We start from the raw sequence: 24,298 nt of genomic DNA on the forward strand, positions 1-24,298 counted from the left end.
AGACATGAAACAACAGGTGTTAATAGCAACTTTATTGTTTCACCGGTGCAAAATCATGATACTGAATAAACTTGTGTAATGCATTTTCCCCTAAATTTACAGTAATGAAGGTTATACATATCTATATAGATTGCAATTTCTCTATTTTTTTATACTATTTGGAACAAAATTATCTTGATAAATATGCCCTGTGCACAGTACTGGCCCTCACTGAATGTCACAGAGCCTTAATATGCAAAATATAACTTCTGTTTTTGAACATGGTACTTTAAAACTCTCCAAACATGCATTAATATATTCTAGTTTTAGGGAAAAATATTACACTTAGTCTTAACTCGGCATTAAAAGAAAAGCACAAGCAGAATTTGACATACAATAATCCCAAAAATCTGATGCTCTGTAAGGATCAGACACAGTTTCAGCTGACAGTCACTGCCAGTTTAGAGCTCTAGTGCTACAGAAGCAACAGTGAACAGACAGAAGAGAAATCAGAACTGAAGAGCCCTACCATGTCACATGGATTTCAAAGAAAGTTTCAGCCATGCTAACTGATGAAACCTGCAGTTGCTGGTCCAACCTTCCAAATTTGTTAGAGTACTCAACACAAGTGTTTGAAGTGCCAGACTGAACACATGAATGTTAACTTGACATTTCTGAAAGGCACAACCTAGGAACCTATCTTAAAAAAACCCATGGTATGTAAATGAAAACAGGTACAGTGAGTGTCTTTCTAAAGAACAAGACCTTCATAAATTGGCCCCTCAGATTCTGGTGATTCCCTCCTCAGACGCAAGTGCTCCAGTGTGTTGTGAAAGTGTTTGTTAATTTGTTCTGTTTCTTCAGTAGACTCAAGGTTTGGGAGGTCTTCTCTGATCTTCTGTATAAGCTGATTCAAAACCTGAATTGTCACCTACAGAACATAAAACAGAAGTCATCAACACCCTCTGTGTACAAGTGCACAGACAGTAGTTTGAACAGACTTGTCTTTAAGCTATCTGTATTTGGACAATCTTTCAAAATGCTGATAAGACTTTATGCAGACAAACTGCTGGGCACTCACTTCTTGTAACTATTCCAACAGCATTTCTGTCCAGAGTATTCAATACAAATTTAAAAAGCTTCAAACAAATGGCACACACAATCAGACTGTATATGCACTGTGAGATAATTGTTTCTTATAGAAATCAGTCAAGATGGTAATATCAGATTTAAAATTATTCTTCGAGAACAACCATGGCTGCCTACAGGCTGAAGTTCAGCACTACACAAAATGCACTGCAGGCCACCAGAGTATTTTTATATCTGCCAAGTGCTTTGAAATTCAAAGCTTTGTTTTCATCTCCATCACATACAGCATCTAGAGTACCCCTACACTGAGAAGCCAGTTCAGTTATTGGAAACTCAGCAAATCCCTCAAATTTCTTCAGGTATTCTCTCAGAACCGCAGGGTATTCTTTAACATCTAGTCTCAATCAATGACATCAGAAAAGACACTGATCTCTACTTGACCAAGCAGGTTTTTCAAACTGCATAACTGTTCTTTATCTGCTAACAGAAAATGGGTCAGGTAACTAAGATTATACACACACACAATTTAAGATGAGTACAAATGGTGTCAAATCTATTTTGAGAATTAAAGCTTACACCAACCTGGCAGAGTCAGCAGTGACCATGAACACCTGTAAAAATTTTCTTTTCCTTATGTACCCATCAAGTTTGGTACCTTTAAAGCTAGAATCCTACTACTTTCTCATCTAAGTTCCAGTAAGCTTTAATCTAAAATATTTTAGGTATACAAGTCTCACAATGTTTAAATTCAAAACTGAACTGCAAACATTTCCCCCTAACTGAGAAGAACAAAGTTTAATCCAATACTTTTACTAGTACATCAAGAATTGACTCCTTTCTTCTCACAAGAACTTGTGCCTCTCATGAGGCTACAGGGCAAGCTGAAGAGAATTTGTGGTGTGTGAATGAAGAGCTTAAAGAAACCTTTAACAAAGATGCAACAGAGAATGGATTTCCACTCACCGCCTCATTTTCCTTTTCATAAAAATAGATATATCTATTCAGAATTTCTATGAAAAGCTGGACTTGCAGAGAAGGGTCCATGCACTGATTTGCTATCTTCAGAGCCTTCTTTAGGCATTCCATCACTCTTTTTCCTCCATGAAGCTAGAAGGAAAACCAAAGTTACAAGAAATGAAAGAACCTTAGGGAGCTCCAGTATCTCCTCCCTTGGCACACACAGCATTTCCTGGGGCTCTGCCACAGAAACACAAAACCACACAAACTGCAAAGAGCAAGCTGTCACTGAAAGCTTACCCTGCCTGACTGCCACCAACGTTGGATTTTGTTAAATCACACAGCAACATGAACAGCTGTTGAAAGCCTTCAATTATGAGATCAATTAATTCAATTTCGTAGCACCTACCATAATACATACTTTGAAAAATGTTTCAAACACTGCTCTTTAAAATTACAACAGCTTATGTGACAAACCCTGAAGAACACAGAGGATTTTTTAACCTTTGCTTCAACAGCTTGTATCTGTAATTTGGAAGTTTAGTAGTTCACAGAGAAACAGATAATATAATAAATACAAGCAAAGTGCAGCCCAGTCAAGTAGCCTTTAACTAGCTGACACGCCAAAGCTTGCCTGGTACTTCTACCCTTAAATTAGAGTTTTCTCCATGTTTTTATTTATGCAGTTTCATATATTAGAATAAATTCCAACCAAACCTACATCAATGTATCTACTTTAGAAGTGCCTACAGAACGAAGTGAGGCAGGATGTGTCCCACTGCTGTCCCTTTGTTCTCACCTCCTCCCCATTCTTGTCAGTGTTCCGGCCAGACCAGAACAGATGGGCACAAGTGCTCACAGCTCGGCACTGGTCTGGCTTCTTCAGGAGCTTGGAGGCTGCCAGTGCACACTGAGTCCTCAAAGGCTCGTGGTTCTCCTCACTGAAGCACTTCATCCTCTCAAATGTCCCAATTATCAAGGTGATTGCAGCCAGCTGTGCTTTTGAGTCACTGATTTCATCTTCATATAGAGAGAAGGCCTAGACAAGGGAGAAAGCAAGACTCAATCAGAACACATCAGGAAAAAAAAATCACACCTGCTACTCACAGAGCAAGAAACTGTCCAGTTTTGCATTTGTTAAAAGCTTCAGGCAGGAAAAAAACCTTTCATGTAGAGTGTAAAATCAAGTAAATCCACAGACCAGAAAAAGTCTTACAAGAAAGAGTATTCAAGTGGTCATAGCACATAAGTGTGCTCCCACAAAATCTGAAGACTGAGTTTTTCCTCATTCAAGCACCTATTCAGCAGCAGAAACAGTCCTTGAAGAAAATCTGGTTCTTTGAAACACACAAAACAGCTGAGCAGAAGCTGACAGCAGGTCAGTGATGACAGAGCAGGTAAGAAAAGCACTTGCACTGCTGCTACATGGATGAAGAATCTTCAGAGAATAGACAAATCTTGAACTGTATCTCTAATGGAAAGTAGATAATTGCCATGCTGCTCTCATAGTCAGAACTGTGCTACAACAGCAATTGATACAACACAGTGAGCAAACCCAGCTTACCAGCAACTCTCTTTAAAAACATGCATTTAATAGCAGTATTAGAGGAAAGATTAGGACAAAGCTACAACACGGATAACATGGAACACATTGGTTCTTTATGTGGTAGGTAGGAGGGGAAGGTTTTTGCAACAAGTAAGGCTTAAGACCAAGTTACAAATTCAAATAGATTTTCAGAGTAGTTTATAATAGGTTCCAATAGAAGGATTTTAATTGGCAAAGCCCAGCACAGCAGTTGTGAACACTGCAGATTTTAGGAAACCTCCAAAGAGTGCTTGTGGTCAGGCAATACCAGCTGGGTATCAGGAGCTGGAGACAGAAGCAGTGAAGGAGCATTTTATGCTGAGAAACTACACTCCTCCAGTGAGCCAACTACACGAGCAGGAGGCAGCATTGCAACATACCACTGTTGTCAGACTGAGTATTCAAATCAGTAGCAATGGAGCTTAATTCCACAGCAGCCTGGGAAGCAAGAATGAAATGAGGAGTTTCTACCTAGTAGCACTGGCTGTCCATCATTAAAGGTGTTTGAATCACACCAGATGGTTCAGTGTTCAGCAAACCTGCCTAAATCAAATGAAAGGCAGCACAGGACACCAGCTCTACCAGCTGGACACTCACCTGGGACATGAACTCATAGGCCACAGTTTCATGATTCTCAAAGCCAATCTCTCCTGCAGCCAGTGCTCCCTGCAGGAAAAGTCGGAGAGGCAGCTCTGCCAGCTCTGCTTTGATCAGAGCACTGATGGTCTGATGAGCAAATGAGAAGATCTTCTGGCACTTCTTTTCCCATTTGTCATCCTAGACAAGAAAAGCAAGTACAAGCTTGAACAAGAGCACTGCTACAAGGAAAAGGGAATCTCAATTGTTCTAAGATCTGTTAAGTGCTTCAGTCACTCCAGCTTCCAGTGTTGGCTTCAGTGGGTCTGCACAAAGTATTTCTTTCATTTACAAAAATTTCACACCCATTTTTCCCACCAGCTCATAAGAGCTTTCTTCAGAAGCCTGCACTGAACTGCAGTTAGGACAGCTATGCTTAGCACATAACTGAGCAAAAGCCTAGTTAGCCAAGGGGAGAAAAATTCTGCTCAGTCCAGAGAAATTAGAAGTGGAAGAGAATTTTAAAACCTTCATTTTAAAGAATATTTTAACATTTAAACTTATTTCCTCATAATATAACACCTACAATAAAGGAAATACATATTTAAGGTAACTATCTCAATCAGAAAGCATTTAAGTCATTATTTTAATGTACACTTCCACTACTACTGTATAAGTTAAAGCAAGTGCTTTTAAGTTTAGAAACATTACAATAATGTAGCTACAATTTAGAAATTGATGAATTTCAATATCCAGATTTAAATCAGTTTCATGCCATTAGTTCTGATCTCCAGTAAAGGCACATAATCTGTCACCTTAATGAACAAACAAAACTTGCCAATTTCTGCTTCTTCACCTCTCAAGTACTAAAGTAATTTACTATGACCTGATAAAAATTTTCATTAAATTAAAAAGCATTCAAACCTCAAGAAGAAACCCAAACAAAACTAGCCTTCTGTATCAAGTCTGAGCATACTTATGCAGCCAGCCAAAATGCATTTTCCAGAAAATAAAGCCAAGCAAGCACACAAGAGGCAGCTAGAGGTGCCCTTACCACTTTGGAGTTGTCCTTGTAGCGAAAGGCGAGCTGGTAGGCAGCGAACACCAGGGGCGGCAGCGTGAAGCGGATGCGCTGGTTCCCCCCGGCCCCAAAGTGCTTCCGGGCAGTGTTGAGGATCTGCAACAGAACACTGAGCTCAGAGAACCCTTCTCTGAGACATGCACTCAGGGGAAGCCCAGTGCCCCACCCTTAACCTGTTCTGAGATTAGATGTAGATTTCACAACCTGAATATACAGAAGTCTGTAATCACCCATTGTCACAGACATATTTTATGAAAAATCCTTTTGTTAGCAATTTTTTCTCCTGAGAAGCTGAGAGGCCTCAGAAACGAAATGTAAACAATGATTGTCTGCTGCTGTGGAATGCAACAGGTGCGTCTTTGATTGGTCTCATGTGGTTGTTGTTAATTAATGGCCAGTCACAGTCCAGATGTCTCAGACTCTCTGGTCAGTCACAAGATTTTATTATCATTCCATTCCTTTCTATTCCTTGCTAGCCTTCTGATGAAATCCTTTCTTCTACTCTTTTAGTATAGTTTTAGTATATAATTTTATTTTAATATAATCTATATATATAATAAAATAATAAATCAGCCTTCTGAAACATGGAGTCAAGATTCTCATCTCTTCCCTCCTCCTGGGACCCCTGTGGGACCACAACCCATCACACACTGGTTAGCCACTCTGGCTAATACACTTGGACTAGGCTGTTTGAATTTGCATTTCATATCTCTTCCATACAGAATGCGTAATTTAAAGTGAGACACTGTGAAAATCCTATAACCTTAGATTTTTCCTGCAGCTGCTGCATTGTATAAAAATTTGATGCAAGCATTTGTGATGTTGAGGGAGCTATTAAGCATTACTAGTAAAAGGTGTTAAGTAGCTCATAGAATTGTACCTAAAAGATAATGTGACAAGTCCTTTGATGGCATTTAAAGGGGGTCAATGTGACTAAAGCAAAGCACTGCTAGATGAAAAAGACAGACTGACACTCAGAATCTTTGCAGAAACAGCTTCAACATCTCTAGCTATGTAAATTCTTTTGGGGTAGAAATATTAATTTCCTTGGTGCCAGCATTCCTTTGAGAGAAGCTTTGCTCTCTATAAGAAAAAAAACCCAAAATCTTTCTGCTTGACTCCAGTGATAAGATCCTGAAACACAACTGACTCCAGTTCCTGTAATGTTATTCCTCTCCCCATTGCACCAGTTTCATTACGTTTCAAGCAAGAGTTTTTTATACCAGACCTTAAAGTCAAGCTAAATCAATGCTAGTTGTGTTATGCAAAGCTTGCACTTTATTCTGTTGCTCTATTCTCACTGTTTATACAGTATGACATTTATCTCAGGCACAAACTGTAACTTCACAGTAGTCCCTAAGCAGGCCTGACTCTGACATGAGTTCATTGCCATCTGCAGCAGATCCAGCTCCAGCACAGCTTCTGCAGTGGATCTGGAGCGGCATAGACAGAATATCCCTGGCCCTCTACTCTAACACACACTTCTCAAGATAGTTTATTTGAAGTTTAAGTGACCTCCCTAAAGCCAGATATAGCAGATAACAACAGAACTACCTCAACTCAAACCATTACAAGTACCACAATGCACAGATTTCAAGGACATGTCAAACCTGCTGCTACAGATGGACCAAGCAGAGAGGAAAAGCATATGGAACCAAGCAGCAGGACACTACATGCTGTATGAAAACCCTATCCTTACAGAAATTAAAATCCCTAAGGCTAAACATGCTAAGCTGTATTTTCTGAGGTTTTTTGCATTCCCTTGGTATCAAAATAGCACAGTACTCCAAATAGCACTTGCTGTGTTTTCAACAGATCATTATATGAAGTTGTCAGAACATTAAGAGTTCCACAAAACAATTCAGATCGTTGCTACCTCAGGGGATGAAAACTTTCAATCAACAAATTCTTAAGTCCTCATCTGCTTTTTCTGAATAAATATCAGCCTACCACTAAAGGTGTCATACATAATGTTCTCTGCTGAGTTTGCAGTGCCAGAGAAGTGATGGCCCAGCTTCCAGTCTTGTACAGTTAATAATGCAAGAACTGAGACAGTTTAGAGCATAAACATTGAGAAGCACCAGTCACCAACCAGGTACTGCTGGTCAGGGTCATCAGAACGCAGCAGGTGAATGAATCTCCCCACAAGACTCTGCTCATCTGCAAAGTCCTCAGGGTCAGGATCTTCAGCAGGCTGATCTGGCTGATCCTGGATCAGCGTGGATACCAAATTCATGATAGCATCAACCTATAAAGGTAATAGAAGCTCTGTTTAAACTACAGTAGACCATAAGCATAAATTGCCAGCAACTGGGAACATCTTTACAGCCACTCATAGTGGTGATGCTTCAAACATATGTGCCTTAGACCCTGAAGAAGGGTCCCTCTCAGCACAAGTGGGACAGGGCAGCACAGCAGCGCAGAGGAAATTCAGATTCCAAAAGCTATGCAGCCTTCTTTAGATAGCAGACCCAGTTTTGAAGGGATTCAGGGTCTTTTTTCACACCTAACAGATTACTGTCTAGGCTGAGGTGTGGTAAATCAGAAGTAGCCTCTAGGATGAGGTTAGGGAAGAGACTTTTAAGAACACGGGAGGAAGAATTACCAAGTGGGATAAAGCCTGTGCCAGGGGAGGCAGGGGCATGCAGGCTAGGAAACAAAGCATGCCCTGCATAAAGTCACTAAATGTGTTTTCAGGTCCTTGAACAATCATTTAAATACCCAGATTTTCAAATTAACTATATCATACCTGTTCTTGGGACACAATTTCTGTGTTATAATCCAACACATTGCTAAGCACATAACAACTCATGCTCTTCCTGGACTCGTAATCGAAGTATTCAAAGAGTGGGTGAAAATGTTTTAGTTTCAGAACTGTCAGGATATTGTTGTAAGTATCAACTGGGATTTTCAAAAGTCTAGTCAGCTCCTTTGAAACAGCGCTGCTTGTTGCAATACTAGAAGAAAATATATGCAAAAAAATACAATTAATCAATGGTTCACACAGGCCAGTTTAAAGTCTGCTTCAGAGTATAAATTCTGAGACATACAACAACTACCAAGCAATTGGTGCTAGGGAGAAAGGAAACAAGTACCCAAATAAGTCAGTCTTGCTCTTTGGGACATACAGTAACAAATGCATGTTGTAAGTTGCTGCCAGCAGAAGCAGAGTGTGGCTGCAAAGGCAGCAATAGCAGAACTCTAGAGTGCTGTAAGGGATGCCTACAAAATGCACACACATTGTGTGGATGTACAGCACAATTTATTCATGTGGAGCAAGTCCTGGTTAGCCAGGAGTTTATCAGGGCTGCTGCAGCTCAGTCCAAAAGCAGTGACCTTCCACATCCAGAGCATGGCCTGCTATCTCACCAAATGCAGAAGCCCTGATTTTAGGGCATTAATTGCCAGGCCAAAGAAAATGCAAGAGACACTCACTGTTCCAGATTAAGTTTGTTGAATATTTCCACAGTAGTCTCCAAGACCTTGTCAACATAGTCCACACGGTCTGGGTAGCATTTCATGGCCAGGTTAATGAGAGAAACTTGCAAAGACACCACATCCTCTGAGGGCATATCCTGCCGAGACTGAAATTCAAGACAGCATGAAACTGATACTAAAGCACAGAACTTTGCAAAAACCACCCCCAAAACTGCATGCAGGGATACCCAACATACCTGTATAACAGTAGCAACCTGCTGTGAAAAGATATCAAACAATTTGATATCTGCTGGGATCCCAGGTCCATCCTCACGATGTGCAAATAAAGCTAACCTGGTGACAGAGCACGGAAAGCAGCTTGGTCAGGACAGCTTTTCCACTCCTCAAATACAGAGCAGAAAGAGGGACTGGCATGTCCTTTAGGTATATTTGGAAGAAAGAAAAAAACATGTCCTTTAGGTATTTTTGGAAGCTCTATTACAAGCAAAAAGGAAATTGATGGAAGTCAGAAGCCTTATGAGCAACTGAGCCTGGTAACTATCAGACCTGAAAAAGAGTGCTGACAGAAAAGGAAAGGTGAAGAAGGAACAGGAAGGACATTTCCTAATTGATGTTCTTCAGCTAGAAGCAAGTGATCTATTTTTTCCAGCAGATAAAGAGGTACAGAGTAGGCTGATGGAAGAGTAAATATCCTGCATTTACTCATTCAGTGATATTACTGAAATTAGACACCCAATAGCATCCTCCACAAAACAGCCTCCAGGAAAAAAACACACAGAAGGAATATGCTGCCTTAACTAATCTTTGTCACTAAAGACCAACCAACATGGCTGGAACTTACACTATTTGCAGAGAACAAAATACAAAGTGAACTTAAGAAGAATGGAGAAGTGAAGAATATTGGGTTTTGGGGGGTGGGAACAAGAAATTGCCATCCAGCAAGCATTTAGGAGATGGTGAGAGGGATTTTTATCTGTAAGAGAAAGTCATGCCAAGAACCATTTCTGCAAAAATGAGATACAGGATAGAAAGCACCACTATCAGAAGACTTAACACCTTACCAGAGTTGAAGCTTAAGAAGCTCAGTACTATCTTGACTTTCTAATTATTGAGGTTATTATACTCTGAATTAGAAAATGAACTACAAAAATATTTAGGAAAAGGCATTGAATTAATTTTTTTAAAATTCTTTCTACAGGGTTTCTCAATTTTGATTCTGAATCTAAAATAAAGAGGCACATAAGAAAAGCCCAGGAGGCAAAAAAACTTCACTGCCAGGAAAAATAAGACATTGAACTATTCTTATATTTGATTAGGGTGATAAGAAACAGACTTCCTAAAGCCAGGAACAATCACTGCCTTTTCTTAGAGGCACAAGGCAGCTTTCCTTGGCAACAGCTCAGTGTAAAGCCAGCAATGCTACAAGGTATGAGCAAACTGCAGGCAGATGGCAGCATAATTAAAACTCATGAATGTTTTAGTAAGGCAACAAAGATCTCAAAGCAGCATGACTACTTGCAGAGATTCCTTTAGCAGGAAAGCCCCACAGGAATAAGGATAAAATTTTCACAAGCTCCTTCATCAGTCACTGATGTTCAGATTTAATTACTCAATGCCAGCTGAAACAAAGATGAGAAATGCCAAGAAGCACAACCTACACAGGGCAGCTTCACATCTCAACTACACAATACTGAAGCTGCTGGCCACTGCTGCTACCAGCTCCAACACAAACACAAGAGCAACATTCTCCCTGCACACATGGATTCCAAGGACAGATCCACTCAAATGCTCCAACACTGGCAGTAACATTGCAGTCAAAATCTCAAGCTGCCATACTGCAAAGATAACCATCACGCTGCCACCTTTCTGCCCTTGTCCTACAGGTCAGAGAGAGCTTTGAAAGCCTTCAACAAAATCCAGCAGTGGTAAGGCTGGGAGGACAGAGGGTCACTGCTGACCAGTCACTTACTGGTGTAACAAAACAACACAAAATCTTACTGTGGAAGTGATACCAAAGTTTAACAGGGCAGCAAAAGCTACACAAGGAAAGTTTTCTCACAAGAATGACACTGCCATGCTCCAGTTTAAGAGTCTAGCAAAATATCCCATGACCTCTTCAAAAAGTAATCAAGATAGTCTCAGAAATCAGTTACAGGCAACATTTCTTGGGATTTGGGGGTTTTATGGTGTTTGGGGTTTACAATTTTGGTTGGTTTTTAAGCTCACAGAATTATGAAAAACTCAGTCACAGCATCCAAGCATGGGAAACCAAAGAACTCCTGTGAACATCTCTGTATGAAGGCAGCAAAGGCAGCACAGTGTCTCTGACAAATGCACAAGCACTGAAAGGTACTCCAATAAAACCAAAGTCTTGAACATATAAATCTGAAAGAACCTGGAGAAGACAAACTACAAACTTGGTGAGTAAAAAATTCAAGATCCTAACTTGTACCAGTCATGCCAATACACTCAAGTCCTCTCCAGGCATTAGAGAGGATACAGGAACCCCACTCAAAGCTGAATGCCAGGGGGACCCAAGATCCCTGTGCTAGCTGAACTCCATTCATTGGTACACGGACCAGATGTACATGTTTGGGTAGAAGGACAAGGCTTCTCTACAGCCTGAGACAAGCCAGGCAAGGGCACTTCCTTTCTGCAGTAAGAAAGTGCAGGTGATCACTGAAAATTTCTGTTTCCTTTCAGGATACAAATTAAAACTTCAGTTTGACCTTAAAGCTCTTTTCCAACCTAAGGATTCTATGATTTCTGCCCCAAATCTGAACTCAGTGCAAGCAGTTTTAAGCAGCACCTCCACAGGAAAAACATGCTTTTAAGAGAACAGTGTAGATGCTATTGGCAAGCTAAGAATTAAGAAGGCAGTTCCATCTCCTACTAGTTCTGTTCTGAAGAAGCATTGTCATGTTCTCTGATCTCTGACCCTGCAAGGTGAAGTGCTCCTGACAGATGATTTAGCCATTGGGATCTTCAAAATTTCAAGAGGTACCTATGAGAGATATGGCTGTCAAAGCAGGGCACTGCTGTCACTTCAGTTCTGAAGCATGAAACTGCTCAATACTAAATGGGCTGTTCCTGGCTTAATCTGTTTACAAGTTTTAATCAGTCCATAAAGCAGGTTTCATTGGAAGCTGTAAAAGCAGAGTGCAGAGAGTAGAAGTAACAGAAATAATATTCTTCACGGCTTTAATTACAGCTGAAAGATATGGAAACAGTGAAGTGGTATCAAAAATAAACATATTCAAATGATAGAAGAATTATCATCTGCTTGTGCACAACACAAACTTAATTTTGAGTCAAGTTCCACCCCCTTGGTCACTCACCTGTCAATTAAAGCAATAATTATATTTTTCACATTCACATTTTGGTGCAGCTCAGCACAGGCTCTGAGAAATGGGTTCAGGGTTTGGAGGTGAAATTCATCTGGGAAAACCTGAAGTTTTAGATCAATAGTCATCAAGTTATAAACTGAATTTGCCCATTGTTACACAGAAGAAAAATGCAACACAATAATTCTAAAGCAGATAGCCACACAGTAAATACACTCTGGCCTATGAAGCTGACCATGACTGGGTAAATGCATGAAGCAAGAGATACGAAACAAATGGGTAACTGAGGGCCCACGTCTCTATCACAACTCATAACACAGGCACTACTGCTCAGATGCTTATAGCTACTGTAACAGAAGGAGCACAAAATCTCCACTCTGCCCATCTGTAAAAAATACAGGACAAGCTACTGTGTGCAAGTCCCAGTGATGAAGTTTTCCAGTCCATGAGGAACATGGGAAAGCTGCCTGAATCTGATTAAGTGTACAGAAGTGTCCCTGTGTCCCATCACTGCAACTGAACTTAAGCAGCTCACCTGTATGATGCACTCCATGAGGTACTCCTGAGCTAAAGCATCTCTACAGTTCACAACTTGCTCCAGTATTCCAGGCAGAACAATCTGGAATAGGGGAGAAAAGGTCTTGCAGTGATTTTACAATTACCTTCTGAGTTTATATTCACACATACATTTAATCCAAGCAGAGCAGCATTTCTAACAGTTCTCAGCTGATTCTCTACATAATGACTGTCTGGTAAGAAATCACATTTTTCTGCAGTTTCATCCTTCAGAGAAAAAACAACTCATCTCAGAAGTCTGTCCCTTTCATACATTATGCAAGCTTTGATTTCATAAGTGAGTGCCACTGACTTTGCAGGTACATATCCAGGGTCTCAGTAGCACCATGGCAGAACTTACAAGGGACAGACTTTTAAATAATACATTTCCTTCACTGTCATTTCACACAGTAACACTTCTCTTGAATGCTTCGGGAAGCACAGCCTCACAACTTGTGAAATCTATCCCAGAACACCAGATGTGTATACAGCCCTTAGACCAACCCATTATTCTGCAAGGAAATTGGATTCAGGAAAGAAAGGTTAGAATTTCTTGTCACTGTTACACTTACAGGAGAATGTGTGAATCATGTCCCTGGCCTGAGAACAAACACACTGTATGCCAGTATTCACAACTTTTCCTCAGGTGAAGAGTTTGAGAAGCACTGGACTTGGATTACTGAACTTTTAGCAAAGCTATAACACTTCCAGCTGCTCATCTGCAAGTCCAAACTTGTTTAGTTTGGAACAAGCTGGCAGGAGTCAGAAAGAATGGAGAGCCATCCCACCTGCTTGTATCTCTCCACATTGACCCCCTCCAGCTGGCTGAGGCGGACCAGGTTTGTCCCCACCAGGATCCTCAGCTCCTGCCTCTCTCGCTCCCTCTTCTCCCTGTCCCGACTGTGGCCCTGGTGCTGCATTCGCACCCACAGCTTGTTCATCTCAGCAAAGTTCAGCAGCACAAAATCCATGGAGTCACTGATGTCTCCAGTGGTTTCTTCACTGCAGACAAGAGGTTAAGAACAGAAAAGCTTGTCAGAGGTATTCATCCTTCCAGCCACTGGTGGACATACAAGTTTTAATAAGGTTAGAGGGTGGGGTTTCTGGGTTTGTAAGAAAGGTTCATGTCCTCACTTGTGAGGAACCTTAATGCTAGAAGGGAATTCTTAATAGATAAAACACCTGTCAAGTCTATGGAATTCTAGCATATCTACTTCTCTCAAATCTGAACTAAGTTGCACAGAAAACTTAAATAAGCTCTATTAACAGTAATTTTATTGAGTTATAGCCCATCCTCCTTACTCTGCTTGCTCGCCTTCATCTGGTAAGATATTCCTGGTACACTGCAGGAGATAGTTTCTGAGGAACAGGCCTCTAAGAGGATGCTGCACTCCACGGCACATCTCCACCAGGTCTTTCAAAATATCCTTCCTGGACTGTGGAAATGACTTGACATAGACAACACCTACTGTTATCAGCAGATACCTGCAAAAGACACAGAGTCACACAATAAACCATAAAGTAACAACATCACACTGAAAGGCAATAATAGTTCCATTTGTCCATGATGGCAGGACAACCAAAACAGAAAAAAGCAATAAAATTATCACCCGTGTCCATGATTTTGGGTATTTAGTCAGCTTTCAACTCCTATCTTCCTCTGCTACAGAGAACAGCCACTAGACCTCATTACAATGCTTGAGACACTGAATGTGTAAATGCTCACAAAGTTCTGAATACTCTCAGACCAGCTCATTTATACTTCCAGCATCCCACTAAGCTGGAAAACAGTTCTGACACATATAAATAAGTAAGCACCACAAGTTTCATCAGGGAGAACCAGAGGCTACAAGCAGACAGGAAGACAACTCTGATGGTTACACACAGAGGTGAAGACACTGTGGCAGCCATCAGCCAAACCCCAGAAATTGCATGAAGATGCAGCTGGTCTATCCAGAGCCTCTTCCTGGCATGAACATAAGGTCAGGAATGAAAAACTTGAGTACCAAGCAAAACCTAAATCCCAAAAGTGACTATGGCAAAGATGTACTGCAGCTCAACAGTAACATATTTAAATATAAGTTTCACAGGCCTTCAAGTATCATTTCTGGCAAAGTAACACTTGGCCAAAAAAAAAAAAAAAACCAGAAACACAAAGACTCTAAGAGTGAAGTCACAAACTTTCACCTTCCTTATCACATTTCCTATTCCCTAAAAAGATAGAAGGTTATGAAGCAACTACTGTGTGGGAGAAGGTAAGATCTAGATCCTCAGATAACTGAAACAGTTAATGAAGGCACAGTCTCTGATCAGAGCATGGTACTTGGTTATCTTCCACTGACCAGCTCTTGACCCAAAGGCCAACTTCATTGCAAGATGTAGGTGCTCTCATCTTGGTCATGTGCAAAATTAACACACTGGCAGGAAGAACTGACCTTCTGCACCTGCACTCTGGGCCTATCTCAGAAGTGTCACAGTAATTGACTCCAGACAGGCAGAAATAGCATTGACCATTGTAAACTGATTGAGAAGGCAATCACTGTCTGAACCCAGAGCTGGACAACTATTCAGCAGGTTAAAAAAGAAAAAGCAAACAAAGTCACACACCAACATACACACACTTACAGTCTTGGAATGATATTTCCAGCATATTGTACCAGCTCATAAAGGTCTGCCACTTTCCTGCCTTTGGCAAATTCATCTGTCAGGTAGACTTCCAAGTAGTGTAGCTCATCAGAAATTGCCATGTCTTTTCCTCATAGTTAAGGATTGTAACTGAGAATGTCTACAATGTATTTTCATAGTAATTTGCTCATTCTCACCTAGGAAGATAGATGTTGTACCAAATACAAATATGCCCAAGCAGGCAGTACTTCTGAACAGTAATCATGATTGGGATAAATGTGCAAAATTAACCCAAACCTTTGAGCAATTTTTAGCATATTAGATAAGGGAATAAAACTAGGAATATATGAATAGTTTTGCTGATATTGTTTTTAGAACTAGACTCCTGAAACTTCCCAGAGGACGATATGAAAGAGTATAAATACCTGTTTTATACCAGAGAGAAAAACTGAACTTAAACAGTGAGCAAAGTGCATATTCTCCTACAATACATACAGATAATTGAATTCTGAGGAGAAAAGTGCTAATAAGTACCTGACACAAGATACCATTGTACCAAAAAAGCCGATGAATACCCCATTGCAAATACATTTCAACTATTAGTTTGCTCCTGAAAGGATACAGAGCTCATAATAGCTCTTTGGAGATAACATAGAAGTCCGCAGCTCCCCAAGCATGTTGGAAGCATGTTTCAGAGCATCCATGAGCTTGTTCTTGTCCTTCAAAGGAGGAAAGAGAAAAGTCTGTTAGAAATGACACTAGGCAACTACAGGATTTTTTATCTATGAAAAAAAAATCTCAAGTGGTTTAATATCCAGCTTATACTACATCATCCATGCTAGCTAAGTGAATATTTTACCTGAGGTGATAAGAAGATGCATCTGAAGACAGAGCTACAGTAAAAAAAAAAAAATCACAAGGCTAATGGCAGAAAAATCTAAAATCATTCTGCTTATACAGCAATCTCCTCCCAACACTCAGATTCTATCAAGCAAGTAAAACAGAACGTGGTCCCCTCCTCCAAATCTGGTCTGTTTTGCTCAGATCTCACAGATCTCCTAGAAAGCTCTAGGAGACAGACAACACACACAGCCATCATCACCTTCTCCTTCTTCTCACCCACAAAAAACACCTCACTGAAAGCCACCCCTTACTAGTCTGCATCTAACTCACACTTCTGGTGCATTTAATCACCTGGCATCAAAGGATACAACACAGACCTCTAATCTACCACTTTTACAGACTTGAGCAAGCCATCATAAGCAGCAGCAGCAAGTTTTGAGAGAGAACAAAAAGAATTGCTAGTGTGATCCACTTAGTGTATTTATACTGCCACTTAATCACAGATAGCAGTGAAAAGCACAGCTGCAGCTACTTGAAGACTTCCAAAGCATTCCACTGAGCACAAAACTGGAAGAGGTGTTACACTTCTTGCCACTGTCATTTGGCTGCAAACAAAGTTAGCTTGGCTAACCACATGAAAACATATGGGAATATTTAAGTTTTCATTGCAACTTTAAGTAGTTTCCCCAAATAAAAGCTGAGGCTTCTCAAACCCGAGAAAGCTCCGTGTGATTACATAATCTGCCTGAATTGGCTACAATTCCCAGACAAAAATCTCAGCACAACACCAGCCCATGGTGTTTTCCAGTCACAGAAGAATTCACATGTATGTCTACAGTTAATCAGTACAAAATTGATCCCATGCAGCAGGTAATTCATCAGCAGCCTCTCAGTCTGACAGTCACACCAAGAAAAGGCTACATGAAAAAAACCAACAGAATGGTGGACATAAACAATCTCATCATAAAGTTCATCTTAGGTTTATTTAAATGCAAGCATGTAAATTATAAAGGTACATCTTTAACTTATCTTGTCAAACACTGGAGCAAAATCAGGAACACATTCAAAGAATACCCAAGGCTCACTCTCAATGAGCAGTTGCCTCATTTATTGGCAAAACCTCTGGCACAAAGAAACATAAAGGGTTAATTTTGCTCACAGCACTAGAGACTGGTATTGATTTACTGTTTTATTCCTAGCAGACAAGAAGCTTCATTGCCTTTTAAAGTCACATTCTTACCAAGCATCTCTTCATCTGGAACGACTGCACCTTCACAGCCTGAATGGCTTCGTCCAGGAGCTTTTCCTGTTCATCCTGAGGAGATTGCTGTGTTGTTGGCTGGAGGAAAACAGAAACCAAACAAAACAGAACTCAGTGAAGCTGCTTATGACTTCACTAAAACTGGATTCCCACACTTTAGAATGCACTGCAAGTGACACTGCAGTGTGACCACTCAAGGCTTGTCAGAAATAGTTGTGTGACATAATGGAGAAAGTTCAAGTGCCCTGCAAACACCTGAGGGGAGTTACAGGTATCCTCAAGCACCACTGCTTCTGGGACAGCAAAGCCACAGGGACAGAGCAGGGCCAGCTTTGCCTTTCCAACATTTAGAGGCCAAGAACCCAGTGCAAGTATCTGGGAAGAAAAGCTCCAAGGGAATGCAGAGACTGTGCTGAGAGGAAGCACTGCTGTTACCCCTGCCCACAGAGCCTCAAAGCAGTGCCCAGAGCACACACTGCAGCTGTACAGATGCTCTCTGTGCTCACAAGTCACAAGTTCTCAGCTGCTATCTGAGCTACCATTCCATTCAGGACAAGATCCTGATAAGCAAAGGATAAAGTACAGTTAGTGCATTCCTGAAGGTAGAAGCTACTTGCAGAGTGGATCAGAAAGCTGAAGAGAAACAACAACTCTTCATGTGTCCTTGTCCCAGTCACATTGGCAGAGTGACACTCTTGTTTCCCCTCAGAGAGGGGCATTCTATGCCTTCAACTGAAAATCCCACTATCTTTTGACTTCCAAGGTTCATACTGCATTTTCTTAAAATATTAAATAAATCCATTGCTTACATCCTTATATTTCCCCTCAATCCAGCTATAACAGGCCTCCTCCTACTGCAGCTGCTACCCTCCCTCTACCAAAATAACAAGATCAGTTTCTACAAGCATCTTTCAGTTATTTTTGCTCAGATGTCCAACTCAGATCAGAACTCCAACTGCTGTCCCCACCTGCACCCAGCCTTCCTCCTAAGGCTTCACAAGGAACCACTGCCACCCACCTCTGGTTCAGGATCAGCCTTCAACACCCCATTACAGCATCTCCATTTCTCTCAACCCTTGCAGGCCTCTCTGAAATACTGCTGGAGACAACAGCACTGATGCTGTATTTCAGCTACATCTTCTCTAGTCATGACAAATACCAAGCACAGTCATTTGCACAGCAGGTTCTCTGAGGCTTCACCTTCAATAAATTCTCAGCTATTTATACTTGTTCCCTTCATCCACTGTGCTCAGAAGGTCCCTGGTCTGCTCCTTTTAACTGCATTTCAGAAACAAGCTGGTAGGCCACAAATTACATCACCCCAAATTACATCACCCCAATGTTTTTAAAAACTCTGTCTTCAGTACCAACTCCCACATGTCCCATATGAGGAGTCCCCAGAAGTATCTATTGAGATTAAAATTGAGGCCTTAATTAAAGCAGGGAAGTTTTAGTTTAACACCAGTTTAATGGTGATAGAGCATTTCACATCCCTGTTATTTCCCATATTTAATTGGGTTCTTTTTCTGCAGTTGAAATCTCCCCACTATCCTTTTCCCCTTACAGAAAAGAGAGAATGCTCTGCAATGCTGTTCCTGCCTTGATCATGCCCTAATGAAACTCTGCTCCTGAAACTCCTCAATCACCCAGCTGGACAAAACCAAGGCTGATCTGATCCAACAGACAAACCTGTGACAAACCTGCTTCAAGGAGGTTATATTAGAAAAAGGTTCCTTCCAACCAACACTTCTGTGAGTCAGTGTGCCTCAGTAACACTCCAACTATGCACAATAACTAATTAAGAAATGTATTTAGTCAATGAAAATGCCATCTCTGCTAATTAGAGTGACTCCACCTCTCACAAAGCTCTCTCTATATATAACTAATCAATGTGCAGGTCTTCCAAAAATGATTTAAGCATAAGGAACAAGCAGCAACCGTGGTTAGATGATCCTATTTCCCAGGCAATTCAATAGCTACAAACCCTCAGACAACCTCAAACTGTGAAACAAGTATGTTCTGCCAGCAGAAGTTTCTGTAATTGCTAAGCTTTAATTATTCAATGGCAGATCAGACTTTTAAGGAACACAAAATGACAGTGCAGGGACTAGTGCGCAGTAATCAATATCAGAACATCACATTACAGACTTGCTGATTTATGTCTATGCCAGAACATTGGTTACACTCTACAGTCCCCTGAATCCATACCAGTGCTTTAGAGGAAATAAATCACTACTGAGCTGAATGCCATATGCCCTGACTACATCAGATGTCTGTTAAAGCCCAGCCAGGCAATGCTAACACTGACCACACCTTCCCAGGCCCCCTGTCCTGATGGGCATTAAGCTAACACAGCCACCAGCCCTGCTCTTCCACCCCAGCTGTTCATGGGGCCAGGCAGTGCTGGGAGAGCACTTAAACCATCTAAAAAGCTGTGAGACAAACCCAGCTGATTAATGGATTACCATTTACCTGGTTCAGCCTAAAGCCATATAAAACACTGCAAGCAGGGCTGTGAAAAGAAGGCTTTTTAACAGCAACACCAAGCCAAAGCATTACTGAAAAAAACACATATTTGCTACAAGCCCAGGAAGTATTTGGCTGAGCCCATGTGCGTTGGTTTCCTTACTTCTGGTGTGCAAACAACATAGAATCATGGCAACAAGTTCAGAACTATCCTTTCCATGATACCAGCTACAAGCCCAGCAGAAACATTTGTATCTTCTTAGAGAACTTTAGCCACTGTAGTTTAGCAGCAGCTGGGGGGAAATTGGAGTTTCATTCATTTATAGTGTCAGCTTTACATCAAGCTCTGTCTGCATTAACAGAAGACAGAATAATTCCCCTTCTGCTCTAAATTTGAACAGCCAGGTCCCACACTGTACTCAACACTGGGACTAAGTACTGAATTCATCAACAGAAGCATTTCCATATTAACACAAGATATTAATTTATTTCTTCTGTATCTCTCTAAGATACAGAGAATTAAGAAGGAGGAAAACTCAATTTGTATGTATGCTGATTTGAAGACTGAGAAGGTGACCAGACTAAATTACTACAAGGGCACTATACTCCATGTCTGAAGAAAAGACAACTGCAGCATTTTCCAGTGGCAGGGGTAGCACAATCACCTACACTGCTGTCAAAAGCACACCACAGGAGCAGAGGTGTCACTTGAGGGGCTGCTTGCAGCAGCTTTATTTCTATAGGAATAGAAAATATCTTAACAGCAGCACTATCGAACAAGTTCCAACTTTTACTTTTCCAAGTCTGAATATGTATCAGCTTACCCTTTTCTTCCAACTTCAGAAGGCAAGCTACTTTCAGTTTTCATCAGTCTTTAGAACTGCAGCAGTTCCCAAACATAACCTGGTCATTATCATGATACACAAGATCACATCAAGACACACGGATGCTACTAACACATGCCTGAAGTTTGAGGATGTGGCGACAAAAGGCAAATGAAGGAAAGAACATACAGCAAAAGCCAACCAGTGAGATCCAGCAGGACACACAATGAATCAGAACACAGCTCTGTCAGAGTCCATGTTGAATGAAGCTGTTTATGTTCTGTATCTTACACTTAAATTACCAGCCTAGTAACGTAAGATGGTATTTTCAAGTGTCACTTTATCAAAGAAGCATCTGTGGAGTCCTAGGTCCATCTACAAAAACAATCCTGAACATCAGCTTTGGAAGTGGAAGACACTGACCCTGGGCAAAAGCAGCAGCACAGAACATCCTGCCTGGTCAGCCACATGTACAGTAAGGTACAAACCCCTGCCTGAGCACGAGGAGCAATTTATACCTTCAATTATGCAGCTATTTAGACTTTAGATGTGTCTGAGCTATACCCATACTAGATATACTGCACATGTTGTAGAAAACACAGAAAGTTGATGTGAAGAGCTTTGCTTTGCTCATTTTTTGCTCTGAAGCAATGAGGCAGCAGGTGAGCAGTGGGGAAGGGACAGAACTGCCTCCCCCAGGTGCACCAGCAGCTCCTGCACAAGACACAGAAGCCTTTGCTTGCTGTGAACACAGGGCCAGCACAAGTGACCACATGCAAGTTGTGGAAGTCAAAACTCAGAGATGAATTTGGAATGGGGTGAGGAAAGCTAGCTTTTGGGTGGGTTTTTTTTGGTGTATTTTTCATTCCTTTTAGGTTTTGTTTCTTTGGCTTTTTTTTTTTTTTTTTTTTTTTTAATAAAGGCTAGGAAACGAAACTGTAAGTTGCCCTGGAAAACAATTTTTTAAACCCAAAACAGCTTGAAACCGGCTGACCAGAATAGTTAATAAAAGTTATCCTGCAGATAACTTAGGGAAGTGTATTACTGCAGCCATAAACATTATTCTGGATCATGACTATCCTCATAACAGCAATTCCTCCTGAACATACAAAGCAAACATTGCACCTATTGTGTAAGACTTACTCATTTTCTACCACTCAGTTCCATGAGATTCATTTGTAGTTCCTTATTTGACACTGAACTGCACTCCAGAGAGGGCCCAAAATAATAACCAATGTGCTGACTTATTTCACTTAAAAATCTGTTACCTTGGAGTACTCAAGAATGACGTAGTACTGAAAGATAGCAGAGTTCCAGAGAGCTTGTCAAGCCTAAAAGCTCCTGTTCTGACACACAGGTGCCTCAAGCTGCATGCAGAGTATAAATAATAATGAGTAAAAGGTTGTGCTTCCATTCCATTCTGAAGTGCATTTTCACCCAATCTCCAGAAGTCCTTTTCTTTAGGTAACTGATGTGCTCACAGCCTGTTCCTATGGCAGTTCCTTCTGTTTGCTCACCCACTGAGTAACACAACAAATGACACCGACCCAGGGAGCTTTCCTGCCTCCTGCCATTGTTATTGTCACCTGCCACCACAGCACTGCTGGGACACTTCAGATGGGGCTGCCCAGGAGAGGAGGGCTGAGCTGCAGCAGCAGACCAGGACACTGCCAGCCTACAGCACACAGAGCACTGCTGGCTAACAGACTGAGGGAATCACCCAAAAAACCAAAACCCAAAGCATAAGCATTTTATACCATACAGGAAGCATTTCCCTGCAACACTGCAGGCTCCAGAACTTCTATGACATCTCAAAGTACAGGAGCTCAGAGATAAATCACAGAGATGAAAGCATTTTTCACGTGTTGAAACTGGTACTTACTGCTACAGGAAGCCACAAGACACCATTAAGTATTAAAGAGGTGGACTTTTTATTCAAGGTATGATCAAAAGCAGCCAGAGCCCTCTTAAAGCAAGTCATGTTAAATGTACTTAAGCATTCAGCTTCAAGGTTTAAGCCAAGCTCAGCCACAGGAAATCACAGGGGAGCCTAATTTGGTAGAGGGAATTATCCCATGTTTAACACCTGTGATTATCTCATGTTCAACATCTGTAACTTTATTTTTTCTCAATCACCTGACAACAACTATTCTTAGAAAGAAGCCATGAGACCAGACAAGTGTCTGGCCAGTTCCCATGGAAATGACAGGCAAAGAAAAGCAGTTGCACTGCTGAATAATTGACCAGCACAAAATATTTGTGTGGGGGACAGAGACTGGTGGCTATATAGATTTAGCACTTCTCATTCACCCAATTTAGTATTTAACATTCCTCTTTCAAGTAACAGTACAGGCTTTGCCCAGCCCCAAAGATACAGAGCTCAACATACATATAACTTAAAAAAAAAAAAAGTTCTGTTCCAAAAGTCTAAGAACTGAGCAATTCCCTGTTTATAAAGTTATTTTCTGCCTCACTATCTATATACTGTTAGTACTGTTCATATGCCACACTTAGGCATTGTGGTGGTTACAGCATGTGCTGCTTAAAAGTTTCATTGAATATTACCACTGAAGGTGCATTAAAGATACTTCTGTTTTACTAGGAAACTTGACTGTCCCCTTATTTTCATTGAGGACTGAAAAGTATTAATCAGTATGCATTATTTCCATGGGGAAATTTCAGGTTTCACAGGATGAATGAAGTTGGAAAGATCAAACACCACCCTGCCAGCCAGACCAAGGCACTGAGTGCCATGTCCAGCGTCCAGTCTTTCCTTAAACACCTCCAGGGACCGTGACCCCACTACCTCCAGGGGCAGTCCATTCCAATGTCTGATCATCCACTTTGTGAATAAATTCCTCCAAATGTCCAGCCTGAACCTCCCCCGGCACATGTTCAGACTGTGCCCTCCTGTGCTACTGCTGAGTGCCGGGCAGAGGAGGCTGAGCCTCACCTGGCTGCCTCCCTGCCGAGCAATCGCCAACGTCTGCGGCAAAGAGCGCTACGGAGCGGCGCCCACCAATGCACAGCCACCGCTTCTGCCGGAAAAGAAAGGAACTTTACTCGGGCAGCCTACCACAGCCGTTCTGCAGGCTCGGCAGGCTCAGGAGCGCAGGCTGCAAGGCGGACAAGCACGGCACACGTGCACAGAACCGGCAATGACACAAACCCGGGATTAACACGGGGGCAGCACGGCTAGAGAGAGCGGAACTGACCGAACTGACCGCTGCACGGCCGCGATTCCGCGGTAAAAACACCGCCTTTCCCCGTGCCCCTACGAGCAAAGGGGCCGAGCCCAGCGAGGCGGTGAGCGGGCCCGGGCCGCGGGCAGCGTTACCGCGGGCACGGCGGGCCCGGCCCGCACCCCAGCCCCGCCCGGGCCGGACCGCGCGGCCTCCGCGCCCGCTGCAGCCCCGCACCCGGCCGGGCCCGCCGCGCCGCCGGCCCAGCGCAGCGGCTCCGGGCGCTGTCCCGGCGCTATCCCGGTCCCGGCCCCGTCCCTCGGCCGCCGGCCCCTCGGTCCCGGCGCAGCCCCGCCCGCAGCGGGCACCCCGCGCCCCCGGCCGCTGCCCCGCACCCTCACCATGGTCGCGCCGCCGCCGCCCCCGCCAGCGCCGCCCCGTCATGTGACTGCGCCGCGCGCACCGCCCCGCCCCGCCGCCGCGCGCCGCCCAT

At 42.2% G+C, this 24,298-nt stretch overlaps 1 protein-coding gene across 1 annotated transcript; it reads right to left on the bottom strand.

The window, feature by feature from the left end:
• Window positions 1-17: 17 nt before the first annotated feature.
• VPS35 (VPS35 retromer complex component) lies at window positions 18-24,230 on the bottom strand. The gene is made up of 17 exons (XM_058813401.1): window positions 24,207-24,230; window positions 17,313-17,411; window positions 15,852-15,948; window positions 15,230-15,353; window positions 13,907-14,089; window positions 13,393-13,606; window positions 12,585-12,668; window positions 12,044-12,153; window positions 8,942-9,038; window positions 8,703-8,851; window positions 8,017-8,224; window positions 7,360-7,515; window positions 5,241-5,363; window positions 4,208-4,387; window positions 2,825-3,064; window positions 2,032-2,175; window positions 18-910 (listed from the first exon to the last, which is right to left on the bottom strand). The coding sequence occupies exons 1-17, from the start codon at window positions 24,207-24,209 to the stop codon at window positions 731-733; spliced, it is 2,391 nt and encodes a 796-aa protein (XP_058669384.1). The 5' UTR covers window positions 24,210-24,230; the 3' UTR covers window positions 18-730.
• Between the last annotated feature and the right edge of the window lie 68 nt (window positions 24,231-24,298).

The sequence above is a fragment of the Ammospiza caudacuta genome, chromosome 13 (assembly GCF_027887145.1).
Source record: "Ammospiza caudacuta isolate bAmmCau1 chromosome 13, bAmmCau1.pri, whole genome shotgun sequence".
Classification (NCBI taxonomy): domain Eukaryota; kingdom Metazoa; phylum Chordata; class Aves; order Passeriformes; family Passerellidae; genus Ammospiza; species Ammospiza caudacuta.